Genomic DNA, 12,524 nt, shown 5'->3' with positions numbered 1-12,524 from the left:
GGGGGGGGGGGGGGGGGGGGGGGGGGGGGGGGGGGGGGGGGGGGGGGGGGGGGGGGGGGGGGGGGGGGGGGGGGGGGGGGGGGGGGGGGGGGGGGGGGGGGGGGGGGGGGGGGGGGGGGGGGGGGGGGGGGGGGGGGGGGGGGGGGGGATTTGAATAGACATTTACTTCATAATTGACAATTGGTTTCATAGCAAGTTACGAGTTTGAATTTACGTAGTTGAGGTTGACAGGTGCTAAGAATTGTTGGGCTTCTAGCTTGGAAGTCCAAATCCAATATCTTGCCATCGAAATGTAGAATTGACTGTTACGTGAGTAAAAATAAAGTTGCATCTTCACTACTATATAAGTTTTGTAATTGCTTGATCTTGACAATTAGTATTAAAGCAGGTCATGAGTTGTGCAGTTAAGGTTGGGACTCAATACCATAGAAAATCTCAAAGATAACAACTCTTAAATAATAATAATAATCAAACAAGGCGGCTCATGCGGTGGCACGAAAAGTTCTTTGTAATAAGAACTTGGGTCTAGTAGAATATTTTTAGTGTTTACCTCGTTTTATTTTTGCTACTGTTTGTAGGGACGTGATGGTTATTTGATTTATAATATTATCTTTGTTGTCAAAAAATAATAATAATAGTAATAATCATTTAATAATAACAATAATAATAATTATTATTATTATATTTAATTTTGAAATATTATATGGATGATTGGTACTATCTACCTAATATTCTATTTTCAATCATATACGTGAATAAGAGCATGATACATTAATATTATATGAAGTATATGCAATAATTACGAGTAATAATTATTGAATGTTACGCTTTTTGATATATTAAAATTAAAAGAGTGGTTACTACGAATGTTAAATTAAAGAGGGTTACTTTAAATCCATATGTTTAAAAGAATATTGACTTAAAACATAGGCTGATGAAGGCTAGTTGATCTTTATAGGGAATGGTACTATTGCAGGTGGGTATATCTTAGTTTTTTTAATGTTGAGGGTGTTTAGTTTCCTATATTTAAGGTTCTTGTAATACATTATTGTTAATAGCAGGTGGGTGTTAATTATTATGTATTAATTGTTGTTTTTTTATTATGTATTAATTGTTGTTTTTTTCGCTAGTGTTCTCGATCTCTTTCCAAACATCACTCATGTGACTAACTGAATTGTTTATACAGGCACTATGCTAGTATTCTCACTTCCTAAAGTAGTGAAACTAACTCAACCGAGTTTTTGCCCACATGCACAGCTCAGTTAGTCACAAGGATGCAATTTGTGAAGAAATGCCAAGATCGAGTCTTACCAGTAGCAGTGTCAGAGTAACCAAAGGTACGCTCTGGATGAAGCATGCTTTAAGACTCTAGCCGAGAAATGACTACACGGAGGTAAACTAGCCACTCTAGCCGAGAAATGACCACACGGAGGTAAACTAGCCTAGATTAAAAAAGACCAATAGACAACTCCTACGTGGAGTTGAACTTGAACTTTTGTGAGGTAAACTAGCCTAGATCAAAAAAGACTAATAGACAACTACTACGTAGAGTTGAACTTGAACTTTTGTAAGTAAAACCCTAACGAGGTTTAACATTTCTACCGATCCAGTGCCAAAGTGTATATAACAACAACAACAACAACAACAATTAGAAACTAAAATAACATTCCACTAGAGAATAACTGAATGACTAAAAAGTAAAAACACATTTTTCCTAATAAGCTAATGTTAATATAATCTTACTACATACTTAAAACAGTTTAGTACATATGTTCTGATCTTATTCAGTTGAATCAACATATTTTGATATACAAACTTGGAAAAAGAAAAAAAAAAGTAAAATTGTGGTCTGTGTATTTATTCATTGTATCACCCACACGCTCATACACTGAGATAAAATGATGGGGTTTGAACAGCTCTTTGGAAATCACTTTGTTTTTTATGCTTACTTTTTATAAAATGGAAATCATAAGTCAACCTCGCCTCATCATTTGGTCTTGGTTCTTCTAGGCACCCACCTCATTTCCCACTTTCTTTTTTCCTTTTTTTTTAATTTTTTTCCCCTTTCAAACTTTTACTATTTACCAGTACTCCTAGTACCAGTCTTTTTCACCTCTATATAACCCACCCTTGTGCGTGATCAAAGGTTTAACCCTCACGGGAGCACCAAAGTTTTATCATATCATCATACCCTGCAAAACATACCCACCATGAAAGTTCATCAGTTCACACGTGGATTCATCTTCGAACAACAAGATCAAGTCCCTTCCCTCTCCCTTGGCTGCAAGCGCTTCCGCCCTCTCGCCCCTAAACTCTCCTCCGCCGGCGGTGGCGCCATCTCCGTCACTCCTCCCGCCTTTGATCTCAAGAGCTTCATTAAACCCGAAAGTAGCCCTAGATCTCCCGACGAGAAGAAAGACTCCCCCCAGGTATTGTCAATCACATACTACATATAGCCTACGCAAGGGTGGCCTGGTGGCTAAAACATGATTAATACCTTCTCGGACAATTTCAGTCAAGTTTATTAGGTTGCAAAGTTGTTGACTTGCTAATTTATAAGTTTGTTTCCGAGTTGGAACAGTCTATTGTCTTAGTTTGAGTCCGTTCATAGACAGTCTAGACTAGTTTACTTGTGATTCGGCTAGGATCACAATAGAAACAACTTATTGGCCTTAGTTTATGTCTGTTAGCTATGAATAGTTTGAACTAATTTACCTCCTGTGGTCTAGCTAGGATCACAAGGCCGGAATTATCTCGAGCACTCCTTCCAACAGTGGTTACTGTTTTCTTGCCACCCCAAAATGCCCTCTTGGTCTAATTTAGATCCCGGCTTAGGATCACCGTATGAGCATCCTATTGACTTTCTTAGTTAAGTTTGTCATTTATAAACAACTCAGACTAATTTACTTCTTGTGGTCTAGCTAGAGTCACAGGACGAGATTTACTCATATATACTTTCGGATAGTAGTTGTTGTTTTTGGCCACCAAAAGTTACCCTCTAGGTCTAGCTGGATTCTATAGTTTATCTCTTCTGTGCGATTAAATTGTATGATTTGTTTGATGCAGGCGGAGACGCATCCGGGTGGAACGAGATGGAATCCGACGCAAGAGCAGATAGGGATCCTAGAAATGCTTTACAGAGGGGGAATGAGAACGCCCAACGCCCAACAAATCGAGCAGATTACAGCGCAGCTCGGAAAGTACGGAAAGATTGAGGGAAAGAACGTCTTCTACTGGTTCCAAAACCACAAAGCCCGAGAGCGCCAGAAACAGAAGCGCAACAGTCTCGGAATCAACCACAGCCCAAGAACACCTCCGCAGGCTGCGGCCGCGCCGCCCATAACCACCGCTCCATCATTAACATTCGACCCTTGGGTATGTACTATGCACCCCCTTATTATTAATACAAATAATAATATTGTTGAGCATATAATATATAAACATTAATGTGCAATCCAACTATCAGCTTAGGGCTTTTAGTTGAGATGAGCAAATATCAAACTATTATCAGTTTAGGGTTTTTAGTTGAGATGAAGCACATGTTTCAATTTGTAATCAGCGGCCGGTACAAGTGAGGGAGCTTGTTGAGCATATATATAATTAGATTAAAGTTCCTGATGGATGATAATTGATTGTTTTAGGGGGAAGATAGTGCATGCAAGAGAAAATGCAGGCCGTGGGCGTTTGAGTGCTTGGAAGAGGAGGAGAAAAGATGGCCGTGTAGCAGAGAAGAATTCGAAGGAGATGGAACTCTAGAACTCTTCCCCTTGCATCCTGAACTAGGGAGATGATAATATGATATGATGATGGCTGGCAACCTTAAAATAATAATGATTTCTGACTCGATCATCGTAATTCTTGACTAGCTAAGTCCGATGTTGTACGTGTTCCTCAATTTGCTCTATCTCTTCTCTTTTTCCTGATCTCCCTTGGGGGGTTCTTGCTTTTCTTCTTTCCTTAGTTTCAGGAAAGAAGACAAGCAGGTTGAATTGATTGTATCTTTCTACCACTGCCTCTCTCTCTCTCTCTTCAGTTCTCTCTAATTCTGGGTATTGAAAAGTTATTCTTATTCCTGACTACATCTAAGATTCACTAGTGTATTGGGTAATTTCTTTATGTTTTAACAATCACAAGGATTCGAACTTGAAACCTTAAGATTACACACGGAACTGTATTTTACTGTCCAATCAACTATATATTGAGTGTTTATGATGATATTATGACGTTTACTAGTTTAGGGTTTCCTGATGAATCCCTATCCAATTAGGTCAAGCACTTTAAAACAAGATCTAACACCACTTTTGGAGGACTTTAGGTGGGTTTAGCCAATTCAAGACGCCTTTGTGCTAGCTTTAAACACTAACGGGTAGATACATACATTTAGTGTCGATTTTCAAAATAATTTAAAAAAACAGACATTATGCCTCAATAGTGGACAAGAGCAATGTCAATCGTACATTGACACTAGCTAGCTTGTATCTAGTGTAGGTTTTAAAAACCAACTCTAGATGCCAGTTTTTATAGTAAGTAGAGATCGACACTATGCCTTGGTAGCAGACAAGAGCAACGACAACCATACCTTAACAATACCATACCTTAACACTAGCTAGCTTGTATCTAGTGTAGGTTCAAAAACCCACTCTAGATGCCAGTTTTTATAGTAGAGATAGTAATCGTACCTTAAAATATCCGTCTTTATGTGATATATATTGAGTTATATAAAACTAAAGAAATTGTTTGTATTATTGTATTTATATTAGATAAGATTGTTTTGACTTAAGAAGATGGTTAGAAGAAGGTGTTAGGTTAAAAGTTGATTATGAAGAGGGACAAGTAGAGGACACTGAAGTCCAGGCAGCAGCTGCTAATAAGCTCACACATATATATATATATATACTACATACGCCATCTTTATCCCAAAGTCTAATCGTGGTTTACATAAATAAAGGAGTAGTTAAATTACTGTTTTGGAAAGATGGAGGATTTCAAAGGTGGTATAGTGATTTTGCTTTCATTTCATGCAATAGTAGCGGTGCAGAGAATTTTAAAATTAAAGAAATCTGTAAGACTTTGATAAAAGCAGATTGTCAATCAGCTCAGCTGATGGCGACGACATGCTAATTAATTTTTTTTCTTTTTTGAGGAAATTAAATTATTTATTAGTGGAATGTGGGGTTGATGTTAGGAATGTCGCCGTCGAACCGGAAAGCTTTGCATTCACTATATATATATATATATATATATATATATATGCCAAGTTAAGGTGGTATTGGTGTTGTCTTACCATTAGATATGTTTGACTCTGTTATAATGTAGTATCTGGCCCACAGCTATGCCGCTTGACCACAAGTTAGTAGATTTTTCATGCATTATTACCTTAACACTTAACAACACGTTTGACACACGGAATAGGCCTGAAATAAAATGATATTTTTGGAAACAATGCCTATTCCATTGTTTGGTAATGCTTTTTATTTTCAAAAATATTGTTCTCAAGGAGCTAATCTCCTTGCAAGAGGAATAACAACTCTAGGAGCCCTAGTATTAGGCTATTCCTGAGAACTCAGGAATAGCCTAAATTTGCTTAAAATTTGTTTACGCATTTTTCTCTCTATCACAACACTTCTTTACACTAGTATGACACTATATTATGGTGAATGTATATGGTGTTTAATATTTGTATATACTTTTTTTTTATTTATTAGATTATATATAGAAAAAGTTGGGAGTCACCCTATGTGAATTGGAGTGAAGAAAGTAAATAAAATATAATGCTGATCAGGTGATGGATTTAGTCCTAGCTCCCTGATCATCCTTGTCCGGAAATGAGACAAGGTTTTGGGTATAAGGACGGGAAAATGTCCCATCCTATTGCATGACATTCCTAAACAAATGCTATTTGAGTCAAATAATCAATAATTTCAAATTATCCAATAAGTAAAAATTAAATTATTCATAATAGCAATTGTAATCAATCGTGACATACTTACATGAAATTTTAACAAGTGAGTGTGCAAGTTCAAAGGATTAGAATTAACTAGCTATACTATGACTATGATAATTTTTTGTCCTATAAATAAAACCTATCCTTTCTTGCACAGTCATTCGTGCTAATATAATTTTTAAATATATGAAAAAATAAATTTTAAATAATTTCAATTTAGTATTGTTAACTGAACCAGATACATGTAAAATAAGATAGAGAGTTATCTGGTAAATATCAATCAAAAAATAAGTTTGTAAACAAAATTTTAAATAAATATCAATCAAAAAATAAGTTTGTAAACAAAATTTTAAAATTCGTTTAGTAAAATAACTTTGGGCTTAAATAAGCTTTAAATATATCATTACTTGTATTTGGGCTCGCGTCCAATTACAATTCAAATAAGCCCAGTTTTCATAACTGGACATGGGCCTAAAGACGATTTGGGCTTGGTTTCAAGTCAGCCTAACTGTCACCGTTGACCGTTATGTCAATCCCAACTTATTTACCTTAATTACAGGATATATTATTAATCTACCCAACTTATTTACCTTAATTACAGGATATATTATTAATCTACTTAACTTATCCACTAATGACCTTTCCTTAATGGTACTTAGACTTCTAAACCTTAAATATCAATCAAAAAATAAGTTTGTAAACAAAATTTTAAATAAATATCAATCAAAAAATAAGTTTGTAAACAAAATTTTAAAATTCGTTTAGTAAAATAACTTTGGGCTTAAATAAGCTTTAAATATATCATTACTTGTATTTGGGCTCGCGTCCAATTACAATTCAAATAAGCCCAGTTTTCATAACTGGACATGGGCCTAAAGACGATTTGGGCTTGGTTTCAAGTCAGCCTAACTGTCACCGTTGACCGTTATGTCAATCCCAACTTATTTACCTTAATTACAGGATATATTATTAATCTACTTAACTTATCCACTAATGACCTTTCCTTAATGGTACTTAGACTTCTAAACCTTAAATATCAATCAAAAAATAAGTTTGTAAACAAAATTTTAAAATTCGTTTAGTAAAATAACTTTGGGCTTAAATAAGCTTTAAATATATCATTACTTGTATTTGGGCTCGCGTCCAATTACAATTCAAATAAGCCCAGTTTTCATAACTGGACATGGGCCTAAAGACGATTTGGGCTTGGTTTCAAGTCAGCCTAACTGTCACCGTTGACCGTTATGTCAATCCCAACTTATTTACCTTAATTACAGGATATATTATTAATCTACTTAACTTATCCACTAATGACCTTTCCTTAATGGTACTTAGACTTCTAAACCTTAAATATCAATCAAAAAATAAGTTTGTAAACAAAATTTTAAAATTCGTTTAGTAAAATAACTTTGGGCTTAAATAAGCTTTAAATATATCATTACTTGTATTTGGGCTCGCGTCCAATTACAATTCAAATAAGCCCAGTTTTCATAACTGGACATGGGCCTAAAGACGATTTGGGCTTGGTTTCAAGTCAGCCTAACTGTCACCGTTGACCGTTATGTCAATCCCAACTTATTTACCTTAATTACAGGATATATTATTAATCTACTTAACTTATCCACTAATGACCTTTCCTTAATGGTACTTAGACTTCTAAACCTTACTTATCTTCCTGAAATTAATTAACAGAATCTTAGATAATGTCGCCCCTATTTTAGCAAACTGGAGAATCGATCAACGGTGAAGCATCGCGTCGTACACGTGTCGGGTGTTTTGGCGGTCCAGATTTCGCTCCACATTCAACTAGGGTTCTTTTGCAACCGCCACTGACACTCTGCTCAGTATTTAAACGTTGCGGTTTCATTTCCGCCGGTTTGCGGTGCAGTTCTCTCTGCCCTCCCCAGAAAATTTTTCTCCGATCGCCGGCGAAAGCTGTGTTAATCCCCGTTTTACCCTGCCGTTCCTCGTTATTTGCATTCTAAACCCTCCGGATTGCTGTTGTTTCGACTCATCTGGTTGCCATTTCCGTTCGTGTTAGCTTGCTAGGGTTTGGAGAGGGAGGCGAGGAGGATAATCAGCGGAGGAAAGGTTGTGGAAGAAATGGCGCAGATTCAGATGCAGCATCAGAGTCCGGTGCCGGCGCCTAACGGAGTGCCGGCGGCGAGTGCTGTTGCCGGCGCCGCCGTCTCTATCGCTGCTGCAGCTCCTGGGGCTGGGGTTGCGAGCCAGTTCACTACGACGTCGTTGTATGTTGGGGACCTGGAGCCCACCGTGACAGACTCGCAGCTCTATGATGTGTTCAACCAGGTTGGTCAGGTGGTTTCGGTTAGGGTTTGTAGGGATCTCAGCACTCGCCGATCCCTCGGCTATGGATACGTCAACTATAGCAATCCTCAGGATGGTTAGTTCTCTTCTACATTGCTGCATAACTTTTCAGATTATCGATTAAATGGAACAGTCTATGTAGTCTGGTTTGCATTTGCAATGTTTTGTAGTTGAAGATAGTTGTAACATTCTGTCTTGTTGCATATGTTTTGGTTTTATGATGACATGATGCAAATACTTTGAATTTGGAAATTTAGAAAAAAAATTTATGCTTATATGGACAAAAAAGAGGTCATTTGGAGGTGTCTTTCTTGTAAAAGTCGCAAGAGTTGGTCTAGGAAATCAGGACATTTAGCTGACACTTTAATTTCTGCAGTTGTGATGCGTGTGGCATTTGCATGATTAGGTGATTATTGTTATGCTCTTTGTTTTCCATTTCTATTTATGCTCAGTTAACATATAATGGCACCCTTTTGGGAGGGTCACTCATTTGTTTTCTGGTGTTACCCTTCTGTATGTTTGCAAGTTGGTAAATGTTACCAGGTTTGGATTTTATCTCTTCTCATTGACTGTCCATCTAATTGCCTAAAGTATTCTTGTTTCTTTGTTTGTGAAAGTGAGTGTGGTTGTGTGGTAGCATTGCTTTAAGCTCTGGTTGTAGTCTAATCTTTTGAATAATTTCATATGTTTTACATGTAGAAACCATATATCCTATGTCAGTATATGTGTATATATATATATATATATATATATATATATATAGATTCAAATTGCGTAATCCTTTGTGACTTTGTCCTGTTTTTGTTGGCCCAAATTGCTTTATTCTGGGACCATGTCTTGTTATTTTCTAGGGTATACTTTAATAATTAATAGCATTGTTTTATTGTGTGGTGATGTTATGTTTGAACTTCCTGACAACCAAAACTGCATGCTTCAAGAGTGTTTCTTGTGTCTGGTGATGCTATGTTTTAACTTTCTGACAACCAAAACTACATGCTTGAAAGTGTTTCTTGTGTCTGGTGATGCTATGTTTGAACTTTCTGACAACCAAAACTACATGCTTGAAAGTGTTTCTTGTGTCTGGTGATGCTATGTTTGAACTTTCTGACAACCAAAACTACATGCTTCAATACTTAAGAGCGCTTTTTTGTGTATTCTCTTATTGCAGCGGCAAGGGCACTGGAGGTTTTGAACTTCACGCCTCTCAACGGCAAGTCGGTTAGGGTCATGTATTCTCATCGTGACCCTAGTCTACGTAAGAGTGGAACTGCAAATATATTTATCAAGGTATACGTAGTTGACAAGCTTTTTTATTGGTACTTGTGATACTGTTACTTTTGAATTTTATCTTGAATGTATCCAGGATGGCCAGATGTGATTAGGTTCTTTAATTGCTATGCAGAATTTGGACAAATCAATTGACAACAAAGCCTTGTATGAAACTTTTTCAAGCTTTGGCAACATCCTCTCATGCAAGATAGCAACTGATACTAACAGCCAGTCTAAAGGATATGGTTTTGTTCAATTTGACAATGAAGAATCGGCTCAAAATGCCATAGATAAGTTGAATGGCATGCTAATTAATGACAAGCAAGTCTATGTTGGACATTTTCTTCGTAAGCAGGAAAGAGAAACTTCAACTGTTAAGACAAAATTTAACAATGTTTTTGTGAAGAATCTATCAGAATCCACAACAGATGAGGATCTGAATAAAACTTTTGGTGAATTCGGGACAATTACTAGTGCAGTAGTGATGAGGGATGCAGATGGCAAGTCCAAGTGCTTTGGGTTTGTCAATTTTGAAAATGCAGATGATGCTGCTCAAGCAGTTGAAGCTTTAAATGGGAAGAAATTTGATGACAAAGAGTGGTATGTTGGGAAAGCTCAAAAAAAGTCAGAAAGGGAGCAAGAATTAAGAAGTAAATTTGAGCAGACTGCAAAGGAAACAGTGGACAAATATCAAGGCGCAAATTTGTATGTCAAAAATTTGGATGATAGTATTGATGATGACAAGCTAAAGGAGCTCTTCAATGATTATGGTACAATAACATCATACAAGGTACAACATATGAGATATGTGCACATTTTGTTATTTCGTCTGCTACTTATAATTGGATAAGTTTTACTCCGTATTTGATTAACATTGTTTTCTTGGTTTTTCAGGTTATGCGGGATCAGAGTGGAATTAGCAGAGGATCAGGATTTGTTGCCTTCTCAGCTCCTGAGGAAGCTTCTAGAGCTGTAAGTTAACAGCAGTAGTTGATGTGTTGTAACATGGGTCAGTACTAAGTATAGTTTCTCTTATTTTAAGTGAATAAGATACTAAAAATATTTTTATTATTATATTGTTGTAGCTTACTGAGATGAATGGAAAAATGATAATCAGCAAGCCACTTTATGTTGCAATTGCTCAGCGGAAAGAAGAGAGAAAGGCAAAGTTGCAGGTAATTTAACACTTGCTCTAGAACTTGAAATTTTTTGTTTTATTTGCTAGAATATCAGTTTGATATCCACTTATTTTCTTAATTACTCGTAATATTTACTCTGATCAGTTTTGATTCTTTGAATACACATTAGTTGATGCACAATGCTTATATGACTGTCATCTCTACGGCTGCATGGATGTCTTTCTGTTTCTAATTTTTATTTATACAACACTCTTGCAGGCGCAGTTTCAACAGATGCGACCAGTTGCAGTAACACCAGCTCTCGCTCCCCGAATGCCGATGTATCCTCCTGGTGCACCAGGTATTGGCCAGCAACTCTTTTATGGCCAAGCTCCACCTGCTATGATTCCTCACCAGGTATGACCTTTTTTTATACTCTCTTTTTAACTGATGATCACCAACCTTGCCTGTAAACCTAATTATTTGCTTTAGTGAAGACACATATTGTTAGTGTAGATTTTTAGCAATCCAACCCATTTGAGTTGTCTTACACTCTTACTGTATCCTTCAAGTTATTACATTCTTATCAGTGAATCATCTTCTGCATCATGGAGACTGGTTAGTTATGATGTTTTAATGACAAGGCACTTGGGGTTTAAGCTAGTTGGAATTGAAATGTTAAGCCATCCTCGTATCCTTGGCTTCAGAAACTATGTTACTTCAAGAATCAATACATTCAAAAGGGATTATCTTCTGAAGTCTTTTGTTTCGTTTTGATGGTTACTAATTTTAGTCATTGTTTCTAGGCCGGATTTGGATACCAGCAGCAGCTTGTGCCCGGAATGCGGCCAGGAGGAGCTCCAATGCCAAACTTTTTTGTGCCAATTGTCCAACAGGGTCAGCAAGCCCAGCGTCCAGGTGGCAGGCGTGGATCTGGACCAGTGCAACAAGCTCCGCAGACTATGCCCTTGATGCAACAGCAGGTAAGTTTTGTTTTAAAATTATGGTCAGTTTCCTGTCATTTGTTGGTACTGTAAGATGCAAGAATTAGTTTTATTTTAAAATGTTCAACAAGCAATCCAATCCTGATTTATTTATTTATTTATCTTGTCTCCAAGATGCTCCCAAGGGGAAGGATGTATCGATTTCCCCCTGGCCGGAATGTGCCAGAGGTGCCAGTGCCCGGTGTGGGTGGAGGTCTTCTTTCTGTTCCTTATGATATGGGCGGTGTTGCACTTCCTCGAGATGGTTCTTTGGGACAACCTGTACCAATTACAGCACTCGCAAGTGCCCTTGCAAATGCACCGCCTGAGCAACAGAGGACAGTGAGTAATCTAATCTAACGGTTCTCCACCTTGAACCATGTTCCTTGTAAGGTAGAATTTGACTTTGTTTCTGTTTATCAGATGCTTGGCGAGAATTTGTACCCGCTTGTTGATCAACTGGAGCACGAGCACGCAGCCAAGGTTACAGGCATGCTTCTGGAGATGGACCAAACCGAGGTCCTCCATCTGCTCGAATCACCAGAAGCTTTGAAAGCCAAAGTCGCGGAGGCTATGGAAGTTCTGAGGAATGTTCAACAGGCTAACAGCCCAGCAGACCAACTTGCTTCACTTTCCCTCAACGACAGCCTTGTGTCCTCCTAGGCTAGGCGCAGTCAAAAACTGTATCTGCTTGGGTGTGAAGAGAAGAGTAGATTTTTTATTTTTATTATAGTACCAAGTATTAATCTTGGTATATTATCTCCTAGGATTTTCAATGCGAATAGCCATATCCACTTTTAGATAAAAAAATTTTGGATCTAGAAATTGTTTCCACCATTTATATTATTATTATTATTATTAGTTCTAGGTTCTGAAGAGTCT

The 12,524-nt window shown here is 37.4% G+C and overlaps 2 protein-coding genes across 2 annotated transcripts; both read left to right on the top strand.

Annotated features, from left to right (window-relative positions):
- The first annotated feature begins 2,156 nt into the window (after window positions 1–2,156).
- LOC116026855 (WUSCHEL-related homeobox 4-like) lies at window positions 2,157–4,144 on the top strand. Its single transcript, XM_031268276.1, has 3 exons — window positions 2,157–2,429; window positions 3,067–3,375; window positions 3,642–4,144. The coding sequence occupies exons 1-3, from the start codon at window positions 2,211–2,213 to the stop codon at window positions 3,789–3,791; spliced, it is 678 nt and encodes a 225-aa protein (XP_031124136.1). The 5' UTR covers window positions 2,157–2,210; the 3' UTR covers window positions 3,792–4,144.
- A 3,658-nt stretch (window positions 4,145–7,802) lies between these two features.
- Window positions 7,803–12,524, top strand: LOC116027522 (polyadenylate-binding protein 2-like). The gene is made up of 9 exons (XM_031269226.1): window positions 7,803–8,348; window positions 9,441–9,559; window positions 9,675–10,331; window positions 10,436–10,513; window positions 10,627–10,716; window positions 10,939–11,076; window positions 11,466–11,642; window positions 11,778–11,984; window positions 12,066–12,524. The coding sequence occupies exons 1-9, from the start codon at window positions 8,048–8,050 to the stop codon at window positions 12,303–12,305; spliced, it is 2,007 nt and encodes a 668-aa protein (XP_031125086.1). The 5' UTR covers window positions 7,803–8,047; the 3' UTR covers window positions 12,306–12,524.

The sequence above is a fragment of the Ipomoea triloba genome, chromosome 8 (genome assembly GCF_003576645.1).
Source record: "Ipomoea triloba cultivar NCNSP0323 chromosome 8, ASM357664v1".
NCBI classification, from domain to species: Eukaryota; Viridiplantae; Streptophyta; class Magnoliopsida; order Solanales; family Convolvulaceae; genus Ipomoea; species Ipomoea triloba.
The sequence above is the reverse complement of the archived record's forward strand: the minus strand, read 5'-3'. Positions and strand labels throughout refer to the sequence as shown.